Below are 27,897 nucleotides of genomic sequence, written 5' to 3'. Positions count from 1 at the left end.
ATCACTCTACTAACCACACACTATTAGGATGGTGCACGGCACGTTAAGAAACATAAAGGATGTGGAGCTACATCTAGATGCTATCCTGGTGGGAGCAGCAGTCACAGGACTCTACCTCTGGTGGAGAGCTTGTGATAGCAAACACAGGATGGTCGTACCTTCTCCTTGCTCCTTACCTGTACGTATATAGTCCCTTCTCCTTGCTCCTTACCCGTACGTATATAGTCCTTTCTCCTTACTCCTTACCTGTACGTATATAGTCCCTTCTCCTTCCCTTACCTGTACGTATATAATAGTCCTTCCCTTGCTCTCTGACCCGTACGTATAGAGGCCCTTCTCCTTGCTCCTTACCCGTACGTATATAGTCCTTTTCTCCTTACTCCTTACCTGTACGTATATAGTCCCTTCTCCTTGCTCCTTACCTGTACGTATATAGTCCCTTCTCCTTGCTCCTTACCTGTACGTATATAATAGTCCCTTCTCCTTGCTCCTTACCCGTACGTATATAGTCCCTTCTCCTTACTCCTTACCTGTACGTATAAGTTATATAGTCCCTTCTCCTTCTCATTACCTGTACGTATATAGTCCCAATCTCCTTGCTCCTTTAACCCGAACTACATAGTCCCTTCTCCTAGCTCCTAACCCGTACGTATATAGTCCTTCTCCTTGCTCCTTACCCTGTACGTATATAGTCCCTTCTCCTTGCTCCTTACCTGTACGTATATAGTCCCTTCTCCTTGCTCCTTACCCGTACGTATATAGTCCCTTCTCCTTGCTCCTTACCCGTACGTAAGATATCACTTCTCCTTCTCCTTACCCGTACGTATATAGTCCCTTCCCTTGCTCCTTACCTGGACGTAGATATCCCTTCCTCCTTGCGCCTACCTGTAAGTATATATAGTTCCCTTTCCTTGCTCCTTACCTGTACGTATATAGTGTCTTCTCTCCCTTGCTTCCTTACCTGTACGTTTATAGTCCCTTCTCCTTGCTCCTTACCTGTACGTATATAGTCCCTTCTCCTTGCTCCTTACCTGTACGTATATATTCCCTTCTCCTTGCTCCTTACCTGTACGTATATATAGTCCATCCTCCTTGCTCCTTACCTGTACGTATATAGTATCTTCTCCTTGCTTCCTTACCTGTTACTAATAGTCCCCTTCTCGCTTGCCCTTACCTGTACGTATATAGTCCCGTCTCCTTGCCCCTTACCTGTACGTATATAGACCCTTCTCCTTGCTCCTTACCCGTACGTATATAGTTTTTTCTCCTTGCTCCTTACCTGTACGTATATAGTCCCTTCTCCTTGCTCCTTACCTGTACGTATATAGTCCCTTCTCCTTGCTCCTTACCTGTACGTATATAGTCCCTTCTCCTTGCTCCTTACCTGTACGTATATAGTCCCTTCTCCTTGCTCTTACCCGTACGATATCTACAATCCCTCCTCCTTGCTCCTTACCCGTACGTATATATAGTTTCTTTAAGTGCGCAGACAACATACAAATTTGTGCAGATAGGATTCAATGAATCCTATCAGGATTCATATCAGTCGGTTTGACAAACATTTGGGCGTTGCAGTTTTCCAATTGTTCTAGAATGTTCACTGAGGGTTCCACCGCGTCCCAGTGTTAAATTACAGCCCGATAACCTGATCTAGTTAACATTAAAATACCAGTCTTAAAAGAACCTGGTGGTTGGTGTTCCTTGTTCCAGCCAGCTTATCATATTAGTAATATCATGTAATACATTAGTTATATCCATGTAATATATTCTCTTTATCACGCCGGGCTTGTTATGGTCCTATACTGGGTTTTTCACATACCTCCAACACTTTGTGTACGGTGGGGTATGATGGGTGAGTGAAGTTAGCTGTTAAGGGGTATTGTGTGGTATTAAGTATCTGCTATATCGTGTGACTTTACAACTAGCCAAGTGCCACGCCCTTGCCACGCCCCTGATGGTAAGGACATGTTACTGCACTTTGCCTAACCTCTAATATTTGCAGGTGGACGGTGTCGAGACACACAGAAAGAGTATATTTGACGAGGATGAGACTGTTTTATCCAGCACTAAGTCCTCCATAACTACCATTAGGAACCTGTTCGAGGAAGGACTCGAAATCAACCCCTCGTGAGTTGGTAAACTTGGCAACCAAAAAACTTGGCAACCAGCCAGCGCTGAATTAGTTCAATATTGAAATGTGATAAAATATGTGGTTGGTATTTTTTAATCCTATAGGCTCATGTGACCGATAAAGTAATACAGTACTCCCGAATAAGCACACCCCTATTCTTGAAGTCTATTTTAATATAATTCGTGTAAAACGTGAGGCCATATTTGTAAAATTTGGATTCAACTCTTAATTAAATTGAAATGTTATTCAATGACATGCACAGTGTGCTGAGAGTAGAAACATATGCACAGGATATAATCCTTGTACAAATCAAATTGATCTGATTGGGCAACATTTTTAACGTTTTACACGAATTATATTAAAATAGACTTCAAGGATAGGGGTGTGCTTTTTCAGGAGTACTTTATTACGTTTATCGTCCACACTAAGAAGCCATCTAGATGGTACGCTGGATTACAGGCATGTTACCAGAATTATGTCAGGGAGAGAACCGATATCTCACTTATCAAGTTAGTCAGTTGTCTTATTACTCACCATCCTCTCTTCAGGGGTAAACTATTCGGTTACCGAGAAGGAGCTAGTCCCTATAGGTGGATATCCTGGACAGCAGGGGACAGACAGATACAGGACTTCAATGTGGGCTCGTTCAGCTGGGTCTACAGGGTAAGTTGGGGGGGGGGGGAGACAGACATATACGGACGTCAGATGTGGGCTCGTTCCAGCTGGTCTACAGGGTAAGTGGGGGGAGGGGAGACAGACAGATACAGGACTTCAGATGTGGGTCCTCGTTCAGCGGGTCCTACAGGTAAGTGGGGGGAGAGGAGAACCAGAAGATACGGACTTCAGATGTGGGCTCGTTCAGCTGGTCAACAGGGTAAAGTGGGGGGAGGGAGACAGACAGATACAGACGTTCAGATGTGGGCTCGTTCACTGGTCCTCCAGGTAATGGTGGAGGGAACAGACAGATACAGACTTCCAGATTGGGCTCGTTCAGCTGGTCTACAGGAAGTGGGGGGGGGGGGAGACAGTACAGATACAGGACTTCAGAATTGGCTCGTTCAGCTGGGATCGTACAGGGTAAGTGGGGGGGGGGGATTAGCGGGGACAGACAGATACAGGACTTCAGAAGTGGGCTCGTTCAGTCTGGGTACTAACAGGGTAAGTGGGGGGGGGGGATAGCGGGGAACAGAACAGATACCGGACTTCAGAAGTGGGGGCCTATCGTTCAGCTGGGTCAACCAGGGTAAAGTTGGGGGGGGGGGGGGGGAAGTGGGGGGGGAGTGGGGGGGGGGGGGGGACAGACAGATACAGGACTTTCAGAAGTGGGCTTTTCGTTTCACTGGGTCTAAACAGGGAAGTGGGGGGTGGGTAAGTGGGGGTGGGGGGGATAAGCGGGAGACCAGAAAACAGATACAGACTTTTTCAGTTCAGATGTGGACTTCGTTCAGCTGCAGCCAGCGGGTCTACTACAGTGTTAAAGTGGGGGTGGAGTGGGTGGGGGGGGGGGGGGGGGGGAGTGGGGGGGGAGTGGGAAGTGGGGAAGTGGGAGTGGGAAGTGTGGGGGGTGGGGGGTGGGGGGAGTGTGGAGTGGGGGGAAGTGGGTGGGGTGGAAGAAGTGGGGTTTGGGGGGTAAGTGGGTAAGTGGGTGGGGGGGGGTGGGGGGGGGGGGGGGGGGGGGGGAATAGCGGGAAGACACAACAAGATACAGGGGACTTTGGCTCGTTCAGCTGGGTCTACAGGGTAAGTGGGGGAGGGGGGACAGACAGATACAGGACTTCAGATGTGGGCTCGTTCAGCTGGGTCTACAGGGTAAGTGGGGGAGGGGGGACAGACAGATACAGGACTTCAGATGTGGGCTCGTTCAGCTGGGTCTACAGGGTAAGTGGGGGGAGGGGGGACAGACAGATACAGGACTTCAGATGTGGGCTCGTTCAGCTGGGTCTACAGGGTAAGTGGGGGGAGGGGAGACAGACAGATACAGGACTTCAGATGTGGGCTCGTTCAGCTGGGTCTACAGGGTAAGTGGGGAGGGGAGACAGACAGATACAGGACTTCAGATGTGGGCTCGTTCAGCTGGGTCTACAGGGTAAGTGGGGGAGGGGGGACAGACAGATACAGGACTTCAGATGTGGGCTCGTTCAGCTGGGTCTACAGGGTAAGTAGACCGTGAATGTCATTATAAGAGGTACAAGCACATATTTCTATATATATAATAAGTTGGAACTTTTCAGAGTTTAGGTTTCCCCCATTGTCATGAGATTTTTGAAAGTTTTCTGATTGCTATACTATATATCCTTCCTTTGGACTGAATAGTATATACAGATACTATCTAGTTCAGTATAAGATACTAATATTTAAGCTGATCGACCGAATATTTTCAATATTTTCGCACTACACGCTCTACACCGCTGAACGCTGGTTGATCAGATGTAACAGCAGGTGCAATATTGGAACTTAAAATATAGCGCTGATTGGTTTACTATACTATACAGGGGGGGGGGTGACATGTCTCCAATGTCTCCCGCACCTTATCTTTTCGAAAAAGACAAAGACATTGGAGACATTGGAGACATTGGAGACATTGGAGACACAGCTTTTGGAGACATTGGAGACATTTGGGACATTTGGGACATTGGGGACATTAGAGACACAGCTTTTGGAGACATTGGAGACACAGCTTTTGGAGACATTGGAGACATTGGGGACATTTGGGACATTGGGGACATTAGAGACACAGCTTTTGGAGACATTGGAGACACAGCCTCCTCCTCCTCCTCCTCCTCCTCCTCCTCCTCCTCCTCCTCCTCCTCTTCCTCCTCAGTCCTCCTCAGTCGTTCTCCTCCTCCTCCTGAGTCCTCCTCCTCCTGAGTCCTCCTACTCCTCTTCATCCTCCTCCTCTTCCTCCTCAATCATCAGTCCTCCTCCTCAGTCCTCCTCCTCATCTTTCTCGTCAGTCTTCCTCCTCCTCCTCAGTCCTCCCCAAGTCCCCCTCCTCCTCAGTCCTCCCCCAGTCCCCCCTCCTATTCAGTCCTCATCCTCCTCCTCCTCAGTTCTCCTCAGTCCTCCTCCTTCTCAGTCCTCCTCCTGAGTCCTCTTCCTGAGTCCTCCTCCTGAGTCCTCCTCTTCCTGAGTCCTCCTCCTCCTAGGTCCTCCTCCTTCTCCTCCTCCTCCTCCTTCTCAGTCCTTCTCCTCCTCCTCCTCCCTCTCAGTCATCCTCCTCAGTCATCCTCCTCAGCCATCCTCCTCAGCCGTCCTCCTCAGCCATCCTCATCAGTACTCCTCAGTCCTCCTCCTCAGTCCTCATCCTCCTCCTCAGTCCTCCTCCTCATCCTTCTCCTTAGTCCTCCTCTTCCTCAGTCCTCCCCAGTCCCCCTCCTCCTCCCATTCACTCCTCCTCCTCCTCCTCAGTTTTCCTGAGTCTTCCTCCTGAGTCCTCCTCCTCCTCCTGAGTCCTCCTCCTGAGTCCTCCTCCTGGGTCCTCCTCCTCCTAGGTCCTCCTCCTTCTCCTCCTCAGTCCTTCTCCTCCTCCTCCTCAGTCCTCCTCCTCCCTCTCAGTCATCCTCCTCAGCCATCCTCCTCAGTCCTCCTCAGTCCTTCTCCTCCTCCTCAGTCCTCATCCTCATCCTCCTCTTCAGTCCTTCTCCTCCTGGGTCCTCTTCCTCCTCTTCATCCTCCTCCTCTTCCTCCTCAGTCCTCCTCAGTCCTCAGTCCTCCTCCTCATCCTTCTCGTCAGTCCTCCTCCTCCTATTCAGTCCTCCTCCTCCTCCTCCTCAGTTCTCCTCAGTCCTCCTCCTGCTCATTCCTCCTAAGTCCTCCTCCTGAGTCCTCCCCCTCTTCCTCCTGAGTCCTCCTCCTGGTTCATCCTCCTCCTAGTTCCTCCACCTTCTCCTTCTCCTCCTCAGTCATTCTCCTCCTCCTCCTCCTCAGTCATCCTCTTCAGTACTCCTCAGTCCTCCTCCTTCTCAGTCCTCCTCAGTCCTCTTCCTGAGTTCTCCTCCTCCTCAGTCCTCCTTCTGGGTCCTCCTCCTCCTAGGTCCTCCCCCTCCTCCTCCTATTCACTCCTCAGTTTTCCTGAGTCCTTCTCCTGAGTCCTCCTGAGTCCTCCTCCTGGGTCCTCCTCCTCCTAGGTCCTCCTCCTTCTCCTCCTCAGTCCTTCTCCTCCTCCTCCTCAGTCCTCCTCCTCCTCCCTCTCAGTCATCCTCCTCAGCCATCCTCCTCAGTCCTCCTCCTCCTCAGTCCTCATCCTCATCGTCCTCTTCAGTCCTCCTCCTCCTGGGTCCTCTTCCTCCTCTTCATCCTCCTCTTCCTCCTCAGTCCTCAGTCCTCAGTCCTCCTCCTCATCCTTCTCGTCAGTCCTCCTCCTTCTCAGTCCTCCCCAGTCCCCCTCCTCCTCCTATTCAGTCCTCCTCCTCCTCCTCAGTTCTCCTCAGTCCTCCTCCTTCTCATTCCTCCTAAGTCCTCCTCCTGAGTCCTCCCCCTCTTCCTCCTGAGTCCTCCTCCTGGTTCATCCTCCTCCTAGTTCCTCCACCTTCTCCTTCTCCTCCTCAGTCCTTCTCCTCCTCTCCTCCTCAGTCATCCTCTTCAGTACTCCTCAGTCCTCCTCCTCCTAGGTCCTCCCCCTCCTCCTCCTATTCACTCTTCAGTTTTCCTGAGTCCTTCTCCTGAGTCCTCCTCCTGAGTCCTCCTCCTGGGTCCTTCTCCTCCTAGGTCCTCCTCCTTCTCCTCCTCAGTCCTTCTCCTCCTCCTCCTCAGTCCTCCTCCTCCTCCCTCTCAGTCATCCTCCTCAGCCATCCTCCTCAGTCCTCCTCCTCCTCCTCAGTCCTCATCCTCATCGTCCTCTTCAGTCCTCCTCTTCCTGGGTCCTCTTCCTCCTCTTCATCCTCCTCCTCTTCCTCCTCAGTCCTCAGTCCTCAGTCCTCCTCCTCATCCTTCTCGTCAGTCCTCCTCCTCCTGAGTCCTCCTCCTGGGTCCTTCTCCTCCTAGGTCCTCCTCCTTCTCCTCCTCAGTCCTTCTCCTCCTCCTCCTCAGTCCTCCTCCTCCTCCCTCTCAGTCATCCTCCTCAGCCATCCTCCTCAGTCCTCCTCCTCCTCCTCAGTCCTCATCCTCATCGTCCTCTTCAGTCCTCCTCTTCCTGGGTCCTCTTCCTCCTCTTCATCCTCCTCCTCTTCCTCCTCAGTCCTCAGTCCTCAGTCCTCCTCCTCATCCTTCTCGTCAGTCCTCCTCCTCCTCAGTCCTCCCCAGTCCCCCTCCTCCTATTCAGTCCTCCTCCTCCTCCTCAGTTCTCCTGAGTCCTCCTCCTTCTCATTCCTCCTAAGTCCTCCTCCTGAGTCCTCCTCCTCTTCCTCCTGAGTCCTCCTCCTGGGTCATCCTCCTCCTAGTTCCTCCACCTTCTCCTTCTCCTCCTCAGTCCTTCTCCTCCTCCTCCTCCTCCTCAGTCATCCTCTTCAGTACTCCTGAGTCCTCCTCCTTCTCAGTCCTTTTCCTGAGTTCTCCTCCTCCTCCTCCTGAGTCCTCCTTCTGGGTCCTCCTCCTAGGTCCTCCTCCTTCTCCTCCTCAGTCCTACTCCTCCTCCTCAGTCCTTTTCCTCTTCCTCCTCCTCCTCCTCCCTCTCAGTCATCCTCCTCAGCCATCCTCCTCAGCCATCCTCCTCAGTACTCCTCAGTCCTCCTCCTTCTCAGTCCTCCTCAGTCCTCTTCCTGAGTCCTCATCCTCCTCCTTCTCCTCCTGAGTCCTCCTCCTGGGTCATCCTCCTCCTAGATCCTCCTCCTTCTCCAATCATACATCTACGTCTCCAGTGTCTCCAATGTCTCCAATGTCTCCAAAAGCTTTGTCTCCAATGTCTCCAATGTCCCCAATGTCTCCAATGTCTCCAATGTCTCCAAAAGCTGTGTCTCCAATGTCTCCAATGTCTCCAGGACATGTCTCTGCACCCTATCTTTTCAAAAAAGACAAAAGACATTGGAGACATTGGAGACATGTCACCCCCCCCTATACAGGAGAATGCTGCTTGGGTAATTAATATGATAGCTATGTGCTATGAGTATAATGAGTATGTGCTATGTCCATTGTCCCATGAGTATAGTGAGTGTATATAGGCTACATGAGGATGGTGTATAAAATAGATTGACTAGATAGAATGGTTTAAATAGAGTATTGGTGTTACCCTCCCTGATTTGATTGTTGTCCTCTTTCTACCTAAAAGAGCTATACAGAATCAGGTCATCAGGTGTAATACACATACAATATAGTGTAGTTCTTCAGAGTGACGTGTCATCTCACTTTCTACATTGAGTAGGTAACATGGAAGTAGATAAGAGTAACGTGGGAGCAGAGATTTTGAATCTGTTACTCGTGTTACCTACAACTCTTTTGTATCGTATTGGAACATATAGTGTTAGAGAACACTGCTATTTTACTATTTCAGGAGACACCGATAATTTAATATTTCACTATTTCGTGAGACCGATAATTTACTATTTCACTATTTCATGAGACACAAATATTTCACTATTTCAGGTGGCCAGGAAACACTGGTGGGTATATTCGCCAAGAACTCGCCTCAGTGGCACATGACAATGCAAGCGGCGACCGGGAACAGTAATATCGCAGTTCCCCTCTACCTAACACTAGGTAGGTAATATACGTTATTAGTTATTAGTTATTAGTTATTAGTTACACACTCCTTACTACAAATTATATATAATACAATATAATCTCTCTTCATGACCCCACCGTTATCCCACTCTTATACTTAATACTAGTGTATACATTCTGACTCAAGTGTAAATGTATTCTAGTGAAGTTTGTCAGAATGATGTGTTTAGTACAACTCCCTAGAGACAAATAAGCTCAGAAGAATACTCAGTTTCTGCGGATCGCTACATCTCCTAATAAGGGCATCACGTTGGGATCGCTACATCTCCTAATAAGGGCATCACGTGGGGATCACTGCGGTAGATTTAATGTAGTTTAATGAAACATTCCGTTTTTCAGGAGACAAAGCGATGAGTCACATCCTGAAAGAGACTGGCCTGACTGCTGTGGTGTGTCAAAACAGTGAGTAACAACTAACAAGAAACAACTAACCATAGTAACCACAGTAACAACTAACAAGTAACCATAGTAACCACAGTAACAAGTAACCATAGTAACCACAGTAACAACTAATAAGTAACCATAGTAACCACAGTAACAACTAACCAGTAACCATAGTAACCACAGTAACAACTAATTTGTAACCATAGTAACTATAGTAACAACTAACCAGTAACTATAGTAACCACAGTAACAACTAATTTGTAACCATAGTAACCATAATAACAACTAACCAGTAACCACAGTAACAACTAACAAGTAACCATAGTAACCACAGTTACAACTAACAAGTAACCATAGTAACCACAGTAACAACTAACCAGTAACCATAGTAACCACAGTAACAACTAACCAGTAACCATAGTAACCACAGTAACAACTAACAAGTAACCATAGTAACCACAGTAACAACTAACCAGTTACCATAGTAACCACAGTAACAACTAACAAGTAACCATAGTAACAACTAACCAGTAACCATAGTAACAACAGTAACAACTAATTTGTAACCATAGTAACCACAGTAACAACTAACAAGTAACCATAGTAACAACTAACCAGTAACCATAGTAACAACAGTAACAACTAATTTGTAACCATAGTAACCATAGTAACAAGTAACCATAGTAACCACAGTAACAACTAACAAGTAACCACAGTAACCACAGTAACAACTAACAAGTAACCATAGTAACCACAGTAACAACTAACCAGTTACCATAGTAACCATAGTAACAACTAACAAGTAACCACAGTAACAACTAACCAGTAACCATAGTAACCACACTAACAACTAACCAGTAACCATAGTAACCACAATAACAACTACTTATTACTGTGATGTTACATATCTTGTATTTTAACTTTTACTTTCAACATAATATGATAAAAGCTTTAAAGTTTACTGTGAGAAATACACACAAACAAATTATACTGCATAATATGTACATGGTTCTTTAAATACTGTAGTGGAGATTTAGAAACTACACAATGTACATTACACAGAATGATAAGTTGATTAATATCATATTCATAACATTATAACAGTCACAGTCTGGTTAATTCTAACAATTAATAACGAGTATTACGGGTAAACCGCCCCTAAAATGTCACCCACCCCTAAAACGCCACTCTAAATTGATTGGATCCTATCTTCTCAGAAAGTATCTTACCTAATCATTTGTAACTCCTAAACATAAAAAAATATCATTCAGACCCTGCCACATCCTGAAATTGAATCTAAATGATGCCATAAGGGCATTTTTTTCACTTTGTACGAATTTTTTACTTTTGAAAAAAAGCGCACAATTTTATAACTCTGGAATTCATTAATATTAACTCAGTTTTGGTCTAGGATAGTGATATTTACATATTTTAGCAACTTTGTACATATGACTGGAGATATGGAAAGTTATACATTACTCAATATTACTACCCTCCCCTAAAATGTCACCTGGCCGCCCCCTAAAATGTCATTTTATCAGATTCTGGCTTTGAGACTACAAGCACCATAAAATGGAGGTACCAGCCTATTAAACATCATATTTAGCATCTAATGGTAATATTAGAAAGCTTTGGCAGCTCAAGGAATTAGTTTTATTTTATTAATTGCAATAAACATCCCCTAAAATGTATAATTATCCCCCCTAAAATGTCATTTTAACATGATCAAATTACTCAGGCTTAATTTCCTCAGATGCAATGCATACTCACATTTCGTTAATAGTTGATGTTAATAATTAACAAGTGCCAAAACAAGAGCTATTATCGCACACCATGCGAACAAAATACAAATTTGACATTTTAGGGGAGAAAAAAATGACATTTTAGGGGGCATATCATAGGTTTACCATAAACTAGTAAGTACCAAAAACCGTAGTTTTTGACATTCAATTTTGCTAAAAGCAGTCAAATCTAGTCTATAGAGAAGGTCAGATCGATTACTGGGTTGGATTAGTTAACTACAGGTCACTAAAATTGCCAAAATGCAGGATGATGTTAAAAATCCCAAAAAATGCAATTAAAGCATGCAATTTGCACAAGGTTAAAATCACATTGAATCCATTTCTTTTGTGCCAATTGTTAGTTTATAACTAGATAATCTAACTACAGGTGTTAATTTTGTTGACTGAGTTACTGTTTTGCCGTAAGTTCTGGGTATTAAAAAAAAGTCCCCAAAATGTCACAAAAAGTACATTGACTAAATTCCACCATTTTTTTTTCAACAGAGAGAGAAATTCTGGTCGACACCTCTCAGAAATAGGTTATATTTGTCCCAGAAGTGGTTAAAATTAATAATTGAGCAACATTCTGAGTGCTACACAACCTGTTTTAGCTGACGTTTTAGGGGTGGTGCACGTGACATTTTAGGGGGTGATTACGGTTTTGAGGTACTTCCTTTAGTGAGTGAATGTTTTCAAGTAGCTTAATGTTTTAATAAGACAAAACAAATAGTACTAGTGACAAAAGATAAATCAGGCCTCCTGTACATTTTGTAATTATCGCACATATAGAGTTGACATTTTAGGGGTGGTGTTTCAAAAGTGACTCCATTTCAACGTAAAAAACATTGTACCTGATTTTATTTTCAAATTTCCAAATCTTCCTGGCAGGCTAGAAAAAGGTTTAAATATTATTCCTAGACACTTCAGAACCCTGTAAATTTAGCCCTAACTCGGCAATCTGGGCCCAAAAAACAGGTGACGTTTTAGGGGCGGTTCACCCGTATATGTTATTATTATTAATTAATAAGAATTATTATTCTAACACCCCCCTCCTAGGCAGTGTGGAGAGGTTGCTAGAGTTCGTTACAGAAGGGTGCAAGATAACAACCGTTATCTCAGTAGGACACGTGACCGACTCTTCTACTCTCCACAAACTGAGCTCTCTCAATATAAAGGTCACCTAGAGTCACACTGTCACACTGTCGCATTGTCGCACTATCACACTGTTACACTGTCGCACTGTCACACTGTCACACTGTCACACTGTCGCACTGTCACAAATACAGGGTTTAAGAGAGATATGGGGCTAACTTAAATCTCCAGAAAATAACGTACAATTTCGAAATGTCATAATGGGCGTGGCTTGCCACTCCCTCTTTTTCACTATTTTCATAAGATAATGGCAGTGCTTTGAGCTAATTACTAAATATTGTTATTAATGAAATGAAAAGAAATAAAGCATTTATATCCTGCTTATATCAACAACCAATGTTATTAAAAATTATTATTGTGGAAATAGTAAGAAATGGGAGTGGCAGGCCATACACTGTGATTGACAATTTTTTGGGAATCTAAGTTTCACCCATATCTGTAATCCCTGAAATGTTTGTACAATTTTGAATAGAATACCGTGAGTTGTTTAAAGGTTCCGCGTGGGTAGTTGCTTCTGGCTCATTCTGTATTTAATATATTAAATTATCTCAAATATTAAGATAATACGTTAAAAAATATGAGATAATACGAGAGGTGAGAACCCGTGTCTTGCATAATACATATCTGGTTACATATTCTATCACATTATGCTCATCATGCTGTATGTAAACACGACTTAATATTAACTTAATATTAACCCATCTCAGCTTATATTAATATGTTTCCCCTATCTCAGTTAATACATTCAATAAAATTTGTTACAGTCAGAATTTCAGAATATTTTTCTTATTAATCTTATCTAAGTTTCTGTGCAGATTCTTGAAAATTATATACTATTGTATTATATGTATATTGTATATTGTATTATATGTATATTGTATGTTAAATTATGCATTATATGTAAATTGTATATTATGTAGGGTATTAGGGTGGCCTGCTAACAGTAGGGTGGCCTGCTAACAGAACCATGATCTGCCTTGATTCATCCTTCAGCACAGAGAAAAGCTCCTTTTTTTATACATTATGATTACAGAGGATCTGATATTTAGATATATATTGCTGTGCTGTAAAAATTGACTTTATTTATTTATTTATTTAACTAGGGTGGCCTGCTAACAGAACCATGATCTGCCTTGATTCATCCTTCAGCACAGAGAAAAGCTCCTTTTTTTATACATTATGATTACAGAGGATCTGATATTTAGATATATATTGCTGTGCTGTAAAAATTGACTTTATTTATTTATTTATTTAACTAGGGTGGCCTGCTAACAGAACCATGATCTGCCTTGATTCATCCTTCAGCACAGAGAAAAGCTCCTTTTTTTATACATTATGATTACAGAGGATCTGATATTTAGATATATATTGCTGTGCTGTAAAAATTGACTTTATTTATTTATTTTATTTATTTATTTATGTATTATAAAAATGTTTTACTGTTTCAGTGTCTGGAATGGGACGAGGTCAGATCTCTGGGCTCCAAAGTTACCGACTTTAAGTCCTCTCCACCTACTGCTGACGATATTGCTATTATCTGTTACACTAGTGGTTAGTTACACTATTATCTGTTACACTAGCGGTTAGTTACACTATTGCTATTATCTGTTACACTAATGGTTAGTCAATACCATGTTATCAGTGTAAGTTATTATCATTTTAGCAGGAAATTACACCAAGTTACCCGCTAAAACGTTAAATCTAAAACTTCTTTATAAATTAAGGACTGACTGACTTTTCCCCCCATTTTAAGCTTTAGTGTAAGGAATGTTGAGTGTTGACTACATTATATAATAATTTAACATCGTAACAAAGCCGTCGGCGTCCTAAGGACTATTAGTAATGCAGATTAATACAGACATAATAAAGTAATGCGGATTAATATACAAATAAAGCCAACGATTTCACCCTGAATTATAAGGAGTAAGATATTTATATTCTGCAATAACCGATCTCTGTAACTATTCATTCAGTAACACACACTGTAACATTAACACACACTCTCTAACGCACTGTAACACGCACTGTAACACGCACTGTAACACACACTGTAACACACACTGTAACACACACTGTAACACACACTGTAACACTAACACACACTCTCTAACGCACTGTAACACGCACTGTAACACGCACTGTAACACACACTGTAACACACACTGTAACACTAACACACACTGTAACACACACTGTAACACACACTGTAACACTAACACACACTGTAACACGCACTGTAACACACACTGTAACACACACTGTAACACACACTGTAACACACACTGTAACACTAACACACACTCTCTAACGCACTGTAACACGCACTGTAACACGCACTGTAACACACACTGTAACACACACTGTAACACACACTGTAACACTAACACACACTCTCTAACGCACTGTAACACACACTGTAACACACACTGTAACACACACTGTAACACACTGTAACACACACTGTAACATACACTGTAACACACTGTAACACACTGTAACACACACTGTAACACATACTGTAACACACACTCTCTAACACACTGTAAAACACACTGTAACACTCTCTAACACACACACCCTCTGCAGGTACTACAGGTAAACCGAAGGGAGCCGAGCTAACCCACAAGAACATCGTGTCCTGCATGAAGATGCAGTGGAGACAACTCTGGAAGTTCCAGGGCAAATTCAACAAAGAAGAGGTGAGTTAAACTAGACTAGAGTTAGATTATCTAGTCTTGTATCTAGTCTTGTACCTAGTGGCTAGTATCGAACACAGATCTGGTGAGGAGGTTTACTTTATCTAGCACGTGACAGCAATTGATCAGCATTAACCAATCAGACCCTATGATCAGTGTCACGTGTCAAAACGAACATGGTTCAACTCCTCACCGTTTGTTTCAGCTGTAATGTATTTCCACATCAGTTATTGTAGTATTTAAATTGTTTATTTAATTGGTATGACTGGTGAAGAATGCACTGAACAATACACTGGTATCATATTACCCTAGTTATTACATTACTGTATCTCACACTGTATTGTGTGTAATATCTCACACTGTATTGTGTGTTTCACAGTGGGATTGTAGTGAATACAACGCTTTATTGGAATCATTATTATGGGAGCAGTGATTACTATACGCACATGACAAAGTGCTTGTAAAGCCATTTTAGTCATTAGTGATCAGTTTTAGAGATCATATTATAATTGCTGGTAACCCTTATAACGTAATAACTTAATAAGTTAACAGTCCCCCACAATCTGTTCAGACTGTTATTTCCTACCTGCCCCTGGCGCATGTGTACGGCTTTGTTGCGGAGTGTATTGTACTGTTTGTGGGTGGCAAGATTGGGTATTCTAGAGGTGATTATTATTTACTACTACTACAAGTCATTTTTTGATATCAGATTATTATTATTAAGTACAATAGCGTATTATTATTATTATCTTATTACTTGATATCATTATGTAACTCATATTAAGAACACATCCTTATTAGCTATTCCACTCTGCCTGCATGTCTATTAAACATGCAGATTGCAGGCTGAGTGAGATAATCTCGCTGCTCAATAAGCGACCTCTCTGATTTGTAACATTATCATATCACAATAAGGCATAATGTTTTAATTTGATACTTCAATAGACCGGCTAGTCACAAAGTTGGCATATTCTTGTTACCGCTTCTCTCATGGTATTAAGGGGTACACTGTACAGTAACTAACTACATTTAGTAGCTAGTTCTTCCTTGTAACACTTGCTGTACCCTACAATATGCACGTGATGTACTCTACAATATGCATGTGTTGTACAGTGTAGTACACTGTACCCTACAATATGCACGTGCTGTAGTGAGTGTAGTCTGTACCCTCTCCTCCTTTGCTAATTTCAACTCCTCCCCTGTCAGGTGACACGAAGTTATTGCTGGATGATATCCAGGAGCTCAAACCCACAATATTCCCGGCGGTACCCAGAGTACTTAACAAAGTGTACGATAAAGTAAACGCTCAGCTCGACCTGAAACCCTTCGTTGTCAAGGTTCCCTGTATTACAATGTCATGTTGTATGTATCTTGTATCTTTTTGATGATATTGATTAATTGATTATATCTGAGGGGAAATGATTTTGTTAACGATTTGATTGAATTGTTTTAAATTGTGACGCCTACTGTGCAATTTTAACGTTCGAGACAATCGAAGACAGTGAACTGTTTTTCAATAATCGCAATTCCCAGAATTGCTCATCACTACTTCTAGAATTACCACTTGATTTAATCGATATTTTCTTCAGAACGCGTTTAACTATGGAGTTGGGTGTAAAGTAGCGGAGGTGGAAGGGGGGATTGTGAGAATTTAATCGATATTTTCTTCAGAACGCGTTTAACTATGGAGTTGGGTGTAAAGTAGCTGAGGTGGAAGGGGGGATTGTGAGAATTTAATCGATATTTTCTTCAGAACGCGTTTAACTATGGAGTTGGGTGTAAAGTAGCGGAGGTGGAAGGGGGGATTGTGAGAATTTAATCGATATTTTCTTCAGAACGCGTTTAACTATGGAGTTGGGTGTAAAGTAGCGGAGGTGGAAGGGGGGATTGTGAGAATTTAATCGATATTTTCTTCAGAACGCGTTTAACTATGGAGTTGGGTGTAAAGTAGCGGAGGTGGAAGGGGGGATTGTGAGGAACGACAGTGTATGGGATACACTCTTCTTCAAGAAGATACAGGACAAACTAGGAGGGAGAGTCAAGGTTTGTAATGGGGGGGGGGGGGGCGTAATGGCACCTTCCACTCAATACAATTGTAACTTTGTTATCATTTTGCTTTCTGAATCGGAAACTATGTTAAGATAGTTAAATCCGTTTTCTTACCAAATCTCTACCTTCTTTATCTCCCAGATAATAATGAGCGGATCAGCCCCCATGCAAGATCACGTGATACAATGGTTCAGAGCTGTCATGGGAACGAACATAGTGGAGGGGTACGGACAAACCGAGACATCAGCTGCTTCTTCTAGTTACCTTCTTGGAGATACTGTACCAGGTTAGTAACCGAGACATGAGCTGCTTCTTCTAGTTACCTTCTTGGAGATACTGTACCAGGTTAGTAACCGAGACATGAGCTGCTTCCTCTAGTTACCTTCTTGGAGATACTGTACCAGGTTAGTAACCGAGACATGAGCTGCTTCTTCTAGTTACCTTCTTGGAGATACTGTACCAGGTTAGTAACCGAGACATGAGCTGCTTCTTCTAGTTACCTTCTTGGAGATACTGTACCAGGTTAGTAACCGAGACATCAGCTGCTTCTTCTAGTTACCTTCTTGGAGATACTGTACCAGGTTAGTAACCGAGACATCAGCTGCTTCCTCTAGTTACCTTCTTGGAGATACTGTACCAGGTTAGTAACCGAGACATCAGCTGCTTCCTCTAGTTACCTTCTTGGAGATACTGTACCAGGTTAGTAACCGAGACATGAGCTGCTTCTTCTAGTTACCTTCTTGGAGATACTGTACCAGGTTAGTAACCGAGACATCAGCTGCTTCTTCTAGTTACCTTCTTGGAGATACTGTACCAGGTTAGTAACCGAGACATCAGCTGCTTCTTCTAGTTACCTTCTTGGAGATGCTGTACCAGGTTAGTAACCGAGACATGAGCTGCTTCTTCTAGTTACCTTCTTGGAGATACTGTACCAGGTTAGTAACCGAGACATCAGCTGCTTCTTCTAGTCACCTTCTTGGAGATACTGTACCAGGTTAGTAACCGAGACATGAGCTGCTTCTTCTAGTTACCTTCTTGGAGATACTGTACCAGGTTAGTAACCGAGACATCAGCTGCTTCTTCTAGTTACCTTCTTGAAGATACTGTACCAGGTTAGTAACCGAGACATCAGCTGCTTCTTCTAGTTACCTTCTTGGAGATACTGTACCAGGTTAGTAACCGAGACATCAGCTGCTTCTTCTAGTTACCTTCTTGGAGATACTGTACCAGGTTAGTAACCGAGACATCAGCTGCTTCTTCTAGTTACCTTCTTGGAGATACTGTACCAGGTTAGTAACCGAGACATCAGCTGCTTCTTCTAGTTACCTTCTTGGAGATACTGTACCAGGTTAGTAACCGAGACATCAGCTGCTTCTTCTAGTTACCTTCTTGGAGATACTGTACCAGGTTAGTAACCGAGACATGAGCTGCTTCTTCTAGTTACCTTCTTGGAGATACTGTACCAGGTTAGTAACCGAGACATCAGCTGCTTCTTCTAGTTACCTTCTTGGAGATACTGTACCAGGTTAGTAACCGAGACATCAGCTGCTTCCTCTAGTTACCTTTTCCAACTCGGTCCACTAAAGTTGGACAATTGCCAAGTTTTGAGCTAAAGTTGGAAATGTGCCAAGTTTTGAGTACAATCCCCCCAATACCCAGGTCACGTGGGAGTGCCAGGACCACAGTGGCAGATAAAACTGGTGGATGTTCCGGAGATGGGCTACTTTGTTAAGGATAACAAGGGAGAAGTGTGCGTCAAGGGACCGGGAGTATTCCAGGTAATAGTTGGGTAATAATGGGTAACACGTGGGTAATAATGGGTAATAGTGGGTAATAGTTGGGTTATAAGTGTGTTTCTTTTTGAGAATACAAAATTGTCAGTTTAATTTTTGAAAATTGTCGTTAAATTGACTGGCCCCTCAAACAAGATAACTAGAGGAAAACACTACTGCCATTCCAACCAGGGTTACTACAAACAACCGGAGCTGACAGCAGAGGTGCTGAAGGAGGGGTGGCTGTACAGTGGGGATATAGGCACCTGGACACCTGAGGGCAGACTACAACTCATCGACAGGTGAATATTTGTGTGCTTTATTGAAGTGGGGGGGGGGGGCCGGGGGGGTTGAAGTGTTACTTTCAACTTACCTGGAATATTATCAGATAACTAGATAAGGTTCTTACCTACCTACCTATTGAACCTAGGTTAGGTATTTGTTTCGTATGAGTGTTACCCATGTTTAATACAGGATAGGAGTCTTTGTAGATAAGTTATCTTGCAATGTACACGCAGTTGTCTTGTTTTCATTAAAAATAATCAAATTTCCATCTGAACAAATTTGATAAGGTCTCTTAAACATGTGCTGATAATAAGTTCCTATAAATGTATCTTCTTCAGGAAGAAGAACATTTTCAAACTGTCCCAGGGAGAGTACATCGCCCCGGAGAAGATTGAAATAGTTTATGAACGATCTCCCTACGTTTCACAGGTTCGGAACATGCTACACTGTTAGATTTCATTTGTACCTGCGTTTGTATGATCCTCTTTTCAAATTAACTTTCGATTCTTCCGCCAAACTTTATCTCAGATTGTTTCTAATTCTGCACAGGTCTACGTTTACGGAGAAAGCATCAAATCATCGTTAATAGCAGTCGTGGTTCTAGATGAGGAGTATCTCTCGGCATCTCACCCTCAGGAATTCGCAAACATTCCTATTTCAGAGCTACCAGATTCCAAGGAATTTACAGATTTCGTTCTTGATTCGATGCTAAAATTAGGCAGCGAAGAACTCAACAGTCTGGAACAGGTTTGATATAATTTAAATGGAATCTGTTTTTGCTAAATTGTTCATAATTTCTAATAAAAGAATTTGTTCGACTTTCACAATAATATACTAATATAACACGTCATAAGGTTAAAAGAATAAAGCTGCTCCCAGAATCATGTGCTTTTACCATCGACAACGAAATGCTCACCCCAACATTCAAGAAGAAACGACATAACATTCGGGAGAATTACAGACCAGTTCTTGACACTCTCTACAAGGGAATAGACTAATTAATCCATTTATCAACAAATTAATCAAAAACAAACAGACAGAACTATTCTCTCAACGACACACTGAAAATCATCGTTGTTAATGATTACATTTCATAAAAGTCCGACTGGAAGTGATTTCAGTATTTCACTGATATGATCAATCGTCTGAGAGAGTTGGTAATTAGATTTACTACTATACAACACATTAAATGCTTAATGCGTTATTTTTAACCGAACATATAGAACAATAATTATAACTCATTTGTATCTTCATTGTTTATGAAAATGACAATTTTTGTCCAATAAGAAGGTTCGTGACTAAAACACTTTTATACATTGGTATGCTAATGATGTTTTTATGTTTTCATTATCAAACTGCTAGTGAAAATTTATTGTTTTATTTGAATGATTTGTGTGCTTTCAGTGAAAAATACTTTTGATTGCTTTTTCGTCATAATTCTTGGGAGTGCCCTGAAATCCAGGAAAAGAATTCCGTACAAAAACCAATAATCTATTTTAAATAAATCTAAACCTGAAGGAACATCCGATTAGGCTGTTTTTGAATCTCTCCGAGGAGTCGTGACCAGTGGACAACTAAGTGCACCGGATAGCGCGCGTTCCAGTAAAATATACCGCCATTCTTTATCAATGTGAACCCGTCCGCGCGACCATGCTTAAGAATATTTAATTTTGTGGATACAATTTTCAAATTAACATCATCAATTAACCGACTAATTGGTTTCTGGGCAAAAAGTTCATCCAATCTGTCAAATTTGTGTTCAGAAAATTTCATATTTGAAAATGGGACAGAAGTTTAAAAATACAGCTTTTCGTCTTGTTAATCTTTCTGCTGTGGGCTTCCTCCGACCGAAATAAAACTTCCAGCAACTCTATCGTGTCATATGCCATCTATAGTTGACTTACTAATTGGTTGCGGGTAAATAAATCAGTCATAACTGTAAAATTTCGGTCCTGGAAATTTCACCTTCAAAAACTGAAAATGGGACAGAGATTGGGACAATATGATTTTTCAATTTTATTCGGGATTTTGACTACCAGTACCTCAATTTGGTTTCATTCCATCATCAATTAACCGACTTATCGGTTTCTGGGCAAAAAGTTCATCCAATCTGTCAAATTTGTGTTCAGAAAATTTCATATTTGAAAATGGGACAGAAGTTTAAAAATACAGCTTTTCGTCTTGTTAATCTTTCTGCTGTGGGCTTCCTCCGACCGAAATGAAACTTCCAGCACCTCTATCGTGTCATATGCCATCTATAGTTGACTTACTAATTGGTTGCGGGTAAATAAATCAGTCATAACTGTAAAATTTCGGTCCTGGAAATTTCACCTTCAAAAACTGAAAATGGGACAGAGATTGGGACAATATGATTTTTCAATTTTATTCGGGATTTTGACTCCCAGTACCTCAATTTGGTTTCATTCCATCATCAATTAACCGACTTATCGGTTTCTGGGCAAAAAGTTCATCCAATCTGTCAAATTTGTGTTCAGAAAATTTCATATTTGAAAATGGGACAGAAGTTTAAAAATACAGCTTTTCGTCTTGTTAATCTTTCTGCTGTGGGCTTCCTCCGACCGAAATGAAACTTCCAGCACCTCTATCGTGTCATATGCCATCTATAGTTGACTTACTAATTGGTTGCGGGTAAATAAATCAGTCATAACTGTAAAATTTCGGTCCTGGAAATTTCACCTTCAAAAACTGAAAATGGGACAGAGATTGGGACAATATGATTTTTCAATTTTATTCGGGATTTTGACTACCAGTACCTCAATTTGGTTTCATTCCATCATCAATTAACCGACTTATCGGTTTCTGGGCAAAAAGTTCATCCAATCTGTCAAATTTGTGTTCAGAAAATTTCATATTTGAAAATGGGACAGAAGTTTAAAAATACAGCTTTTCGTCTTGTTAATCTTTCTGCTGTGGGCTTCCTCCGACCGAAATGAAACTTCCAGCACCTCTATCGTGTCATATGCCATCTACAGTTGACTTACTAATTGGTTGCGGGTAGGGAAACTTTTCGGTAGATTTTCAGAATGCTTGAAAAATGAAAATGTCCTCAGATTTTGAATAAAATTACTCCTTAATGGTGTAAAATCAGTTTGAAAAGTTGTTATTTTGTCAAAAATCAAGTTTTAAAAACACTTAATTTGATGACGTCATCAAGTGGTGATGATGACGTTAAATTATTTTTTGATATAATTGAAACTGAAGTGTAAACAATTATTTTTAAGACCTGTGGTCGGAAATTGCTGTATCTTTTATACTTTTGAATCTACGGACACTTAAATTCAGGCTACAATTGACTACATTTGACTGGCAAAGCGTCTATCCCTGAATATATATGTATCACGACAATCTATCGTAAAACAGGGGTTCCAGAAAACCCATTTCCCGATACTCCTGAAACACGAAATTTTGTTTACAGTCGATTTGGTCAACGTATAGACGCCCTGCAAAGTTTCAGATCTCTAACTCAATTTTAACATGGTTTTTAAGGCACCTGAATATGGCAATTTTGGGTTTTTTACCGAATTTCGTATAACATGCTGGCTCGTATTTTGCGCAAATTTCTTAAAAACCTCCACATAACTATTTCTTGTTCCTGTCATCTTTAACATTGAATTAGAATGATTTGAACTTAAATATACCTGCTGACAAGGTTGTTAAATACGTATTTGGAGGGAATACGTATTGGAATACGAATACGTATTAATCCTCGAAAATTGACGTATTACGACGTATTCTTTATTCAAAAAATTCAAAAATTCAAATATGTTGAGGGGACTGAACTTTAGAAAATGGTCTTAAACTTTGATAATTGCGAGATCGTTTTAGGAGCAGCCTCTAATCCCTAATTAGTAATTACTGACGGCTAACAAACTGAAAAATTAATTCCCAGACCGGAGTAGTGCACTGTGAAGCTGACTGATCTTGACGAACTTCTCGCTCTCTGAACATCAAAATCATTAAATAATAAATATGTATTAATATGTAATTGATAATTTCGCAAAAAATGTTAGCTTATCGGATTATCCATGAAATTTGATTACAAATTTAAGTTATCATGTATAACTGCACTCCTTTAATGCATGATCAATGATGAGGGTGGCGCGCAGCTGTAATGTTTAATTTTGACAAATCAGCGTATTACGGCGTATTATGGCGTATTCTTGGACGTATTTAACAATCCATAGAAATTACCGTATTCCGGCGTATTACGACGTATTCTTTATTAGAACCGAATACGTCGTATTCTTTCACGAAAATTTGACGTATTTAACAACCTTGCCTGCTGAACTACTTTCGATGAGTCTTAATGCCCGAAAAACAATAAAGGGGTATAAAAGTAAAGGGGGTAAATAGTAAAGGGGGTAAATGATAAAGGGGGTAAATAGTAAAGGGGGTAAATAGTATTGTGAATATAAATGTTGATTATAGATAGAGATAGATTTAAGAAACTGTGGAGCTAAACGGTGCAAGTGATATAATACTTAAGATATATCGAAGAAGGAAAGCCGCAGTTCTGTGAGGTAAGTTATGATAAACCAACACCCTTTATAGGACACTTCTTTAGAGATGTCATAATGACAGACTCCTGAAGAGTAAATTCAGAAAGCTTCTGAAAGACCGACCTAGTATTCTGTACAAATACAGTATACTTGATGTCAGCGACATCACATTTAACGTGGACAGGTGATCGCACTGACGAGTGATCGCTAGGGGGTCTTGGAACATTAAACCGGTACAGGTGTTAAACCCCCGAAACCGGTGTGCCAAATCATCTGCTGATGATGTTCACATAACATTATTTCCTCTCTCCTTTATTCCTTCCGTCTTTTCATATACTTACAGTTCAGTTACTTTATTTCACCAGGTCTACCTAAGGATCAATAATTCTTTGGTGGGGTTTCACTTCTGGTATTGGCTTCATTCCCGTTCCTTTTCCTTATTCTTTATACTTATTTTTTTATATAGTTAAATGAGAATGAAATGCTCCCCTTCCTGGAAATGAGTGACTAGTGGTTACTAATGGTTACTAATGGTTACTAACTTACTAATGGTTACTAATGGTTACTAATGAAATGCTCCCCTTTCTGGAAATGAGTGAGTGATGTCGGACCACTCTCCACGTGGCTTCCACAAGCTCCGCCTAATTTTGTCATTGACATAAAGTAAGACAGCACAAGTTGAACACAAATCTTCGTAAAATAATTAATAAATGAATGCAAGAAACCAGTGAAAAGGAGTGTAGATAAAGTGTAGATATAGCGGTACTAACTGTTTTTCAGGGCAGCAACTGGATGGAAAAAAGGCGGACAAGATAAAAAAGGTTATTTTTCTATTTTTTTCTTACAAACAACAATAATGTGCGCTTTTCGAAACAAGATCTTTCATTGTCCACTAAAAAAACCATCCAAATCACTGCTTTGTTTTAAGAACCCGTCGTAAAATTAAACATTCCGGTGCAATTCAAATTTCGAAGGTTAATATCAAGCATTCTTTCCTTTTCACAAGATATTAAGGCAATTTTTAGATTTAAAAATCACATTCTTGTAGTTGCTTTTCTTACTTATGTCAAACGGTAGGTGTCCCTTTCCCCTTGATTTGCAAAACCAACCTCGAACTCATGGTTATGTTAAAAAAGAAGGTAGCAGCCTCCTTTTCGGCTCCGAATAAATTGGAATGAAAATTAGAAATTTGAGTGCACTCGAAGTTCTAATTTTACGATGTAGTTCACACTAAGAGATAAAATCATTCGGAATCATGCAAGGTCATTTCAAGACCAGTTCAAGGTTTAATTCCAATGTCCAAGACCCCTCATCTTACTCCAAGATGCAGTTGAAGAGGGGTATACAGCTGTTATAGAGGGGTTTAGATTAGTATCTTCCGGCAGTATGCTGTTCTATCCTTTTCCCCTCTGCTTGACCAGATTGATCTTCTGTCGGCAGAGTTAATCTGGTTCCAAGGACTTCCTGCACTTATCATGAAATGGCCATCACCCCGGTCTAGGGGTTGCTTCCAGTTGTCTCCTTCAACAAAGTCAGGCTTTTCCCAGCCAATCTCCTCCACTCCAGCACACATCCAGGAATTGTTCGAGACCATGAAATCGTTTCCTTCCGCATCCTTCATGCCTGCTACGATACCATATTCACCACCACCATTGTAACATTTAACTGCTATGACCCGGGTGGGTGATGGAACACTGAGTGACGCTAGTGCCTGCCAGTTTGTGTCTGTGTACTTCTGAACTCCATCTATATAAACTGTTGTATCATCGTCACAAAATACCTTTAACGAGTAAGGCTCGCAAGGCTGATCGTTGCATTCTTGTGTCTCTTCAGCATCTCCTACACAGTTGGATCCACTGTTAGCAGGGGCTGGGTCGGAGCAACTCCTCGTTCTCTTCTGGGATCCTCCTTCGCAAGCAGCCGAGCAGTCTGACCAATCCCCGAAATCACTCCAGTTTCCATCAGTTGGACAAGTGTGGCCACACCTTTTCAGGACTTGTTCAAGTTTACTGCATTTCCTCGAAGCCTTTTTCTTTAATTCACCATCGCTGGATTCACAGCCCAGAGACGACTGGAAACCTTTCTGTAGGCACTTCTTGTTGTACTGCTTGATTTTCTTGTTGAGCTTCTTGTTCTTCAATGGACACTCGTACGAAGTAACGATTAACACTAAAAGTGTTAGCAAAACTACAGATGCGCAGAAATGTTTCATTGCTCGAGAGGATTAAGTTGATAGGAGTAAACAAATTTGAATCGCCAAGTCGAAGTAATTTATCATAAAATATTTATGACTAAGTAAACTGTGAGTTTTCTTTCTAGGCGGGGATTCAGCCGTTTTTGAGTCGGTACGTAACAGCTGCATAACAATAGTCCTCGCTCGTTCATTTGCCCTGAATGTCTCAATCCTTTAGATTCAAATCTCAACTACATTGTTTAATTATCTAGAAGTTTCATTATCGTCGGTCTTGCACCGAGGGCTGAATTTGACGACCTAACCAATTGTTTAATCTTCCAGCTCTCAAACTTTTGAAGTTTAGACTGTCCCTCATTACATCGGAACCAATATAATGGATATATTTCTTTGGTGCACAATAGTGGTGGTATGTCAACAAACTCCATCTCCAGTAGCCCTGTAGTACTCCATGCATATTGGTCATGATGCGATGAGGGAAAGTCTTGACTGAAAACACAAAAACACAAAGACTTATTAAGAGACAACCGGTGCCAAACCTTGAAATTGTTGTTTTCTTGAAAACTGATAAAACTTTGAAAGAGAGCCAAGTTTGAGCTAGAATATGAAACAATTGTACTGCCACACGTGAAATTTTTATCTGATGATGGCGGTAGTAAACTGACCACAGCTATAATTAAACCATATCATTAACAATAGGGGGGCCGAAATCTTATTCTAACTAGCTAACCCAACTATAACCGTCCAAAAGCAGTCGAATAATTAATAGGCAGATCCGATCACGGTGAATATTGTATCCCTAATAACCCTAGTTACCACAATATCGCAGTGACTAGATCTCTAACTAGCCTCAAAATCTCCCAAAATTAGGTGGGTCATTAATTCTTCATCTAAAATTGTGCAAGAAGTTCATATTTGTGCGGAAAAGTGCGGAAAACGACTGTCAGAGTGAATGTTTGCGGTAAACAGCTAAAAGTTCGATGTGTGCGGCCAACAGCTACAGATTAAGCTGCACTTAAATGCAGAAACATATAGCTTCCTTACTATATAAATACTGTGACGTTATTGTAATATCACTTATTTTCTGGAATTCTAGAAAAAGTGAGGTCTGGACACAACTTATACACACTCTAAATTGGTAATAGAACGGGTTACCGGCCTGGCTATTACCAGGGCGGTCATAACTAATAAGCTTCTCGATTTCGTTCTACACCAGAGTATTACCATAGGCTGATTATCGGCTTATTACCATTGTAATGAGCTGGTACCATTTTGGTTCTAGACTAGTGGGTAATACCAGCTACTAGTTACTACCAACTCATCTGATAATTCGAAAGACATTTTTAGGATTTTGTTCAGAAGACTTGGCTATGGGTGGGTGTAGAACAAATAGTTGAAAATGTGACCACAATTCATCAAATAGCTAATAGTTAAGTAAAACCCGTAAATAGCTTTCACATCTCAACAAAAAACTACACTAACCACATGTTATTCGAGTGTTTTAGTTATTCTAAATTCCCGTTATTTCAGGTTCAGCGATAATTGTGTCACCTCGAAGTAGAGAAGTGGTAGATAGTGCAGCCGCTACGTTCACTGTAAAATGTGATATCAGTAGTTTGACTGCAGAGGTAACAAACGTCGTGTGGAAATTGGGAGAAACGATCTTGACCGATAACAACACCTACACACCAGATGTGGGAGCAGCTTCGTACAGTAGTGGAGATGGAACAGATGGAACACAAACAACCACCTTGGAGGTGGCAGGTTCTGATAATACAAGGGGTAACTTGCAGTTTACTTGTGAAGTTACTGATCCTGCTGATTCTGGTGCTACACCCGTGAAGCAAACTGCTGACCTGATATTTTACAGTAAGTCTCCCATTTCTAATTTCAATATTTATTAAAATGTGTACTTCTCGATAAAAAGTCTTTTTCAAAAATAGACTAGCTGTCTTATTTGAATTTTGCTGGCAATATTTTTTAATTTAGGCTATTTTAGTTACAACAAAATGTAATCTTATTTTAACATATCAAATGTTTTGTGGGTTTGATATAAGAATCAAATTATTCCAGCCGTCGGTCCAGATACTATTCCATAACTTGGTAGAATTTTTAATAATCGATTGGGAGGGGGGGGGGGACCGGGGAGTTGATCATAATTTTAATTATAATCATCAGGTACATATAAGTGATAATAGCATTGTTTTACCCCGCAGGTAACACAACAAAGAACGGAACATGTGTAACAGTAGGTGGCAACAAGCTCTGCAATGTAACAGTCA

At 41.4% G+C, this 27,897-nt stretch overlaps 1 protein-coding gene across 1 annotated transcript; it reads left to right on the top strand.

Moving 5' to 3' along the window:
- Positions 1-20: 20 nt before the first annotated feature.
- On the top strand, positions 21-20,272 carry LOC134821419 (long-chain-fatty-acid--CoA ligase 1-like). The gene is made up of 18 exons (XM_063832161.1): positions 21-178; positions 2,003-2,127; positions 2,680-2,794; positions 4,205-4,286; positions 8,648-8,761; positions 9,125-9,187; positions 12,007-12,125; positions 13,551-13,653; positions 14,689-14,801; positions 15,370-15,463; positions 16,005-16,135; positions 16,716-16,841; positions 16,989-17,133; positions 18,507-18,625; positions 18,812-18,921; positions 19,243-19,333; positions 19,454-19,651; positions 19,759-20,272. The coding sequence occupies exons 1-18, from the start codon at positions 29-31 to the stop codon at positions 19,900-19,902; spliced, it is 2,142 nt and encodes a 713-aa protein (XP_063688231.1). The 5' UTR covers positions 21-28; the 3' UTR covers positions 19,903-20,272.
- The last annotated feature ends 7,625 nt before the right edge of the window (positions 20,273-27,897 follow it).

This window comes from Bolinopsis microptera, chromosome 9, assembly GCF_026151205.1.
Source record: "Bolinopsis microptera isolate Bmic1 chromosome 9, MBARI_Bmic_1.0, whole genome shotgun sequence".
Classification (NCBI taxonomy): domain Eukaryota; kingdom Metazoa; phylum Ctenophora; class Tentaculata; order Lobata; family Bolinopsidae; genus Bolinopsis; species Bolinopsis microptera.
This window is presented reverse-complemented; position numbering and strand designations above follow the sequence as displayed.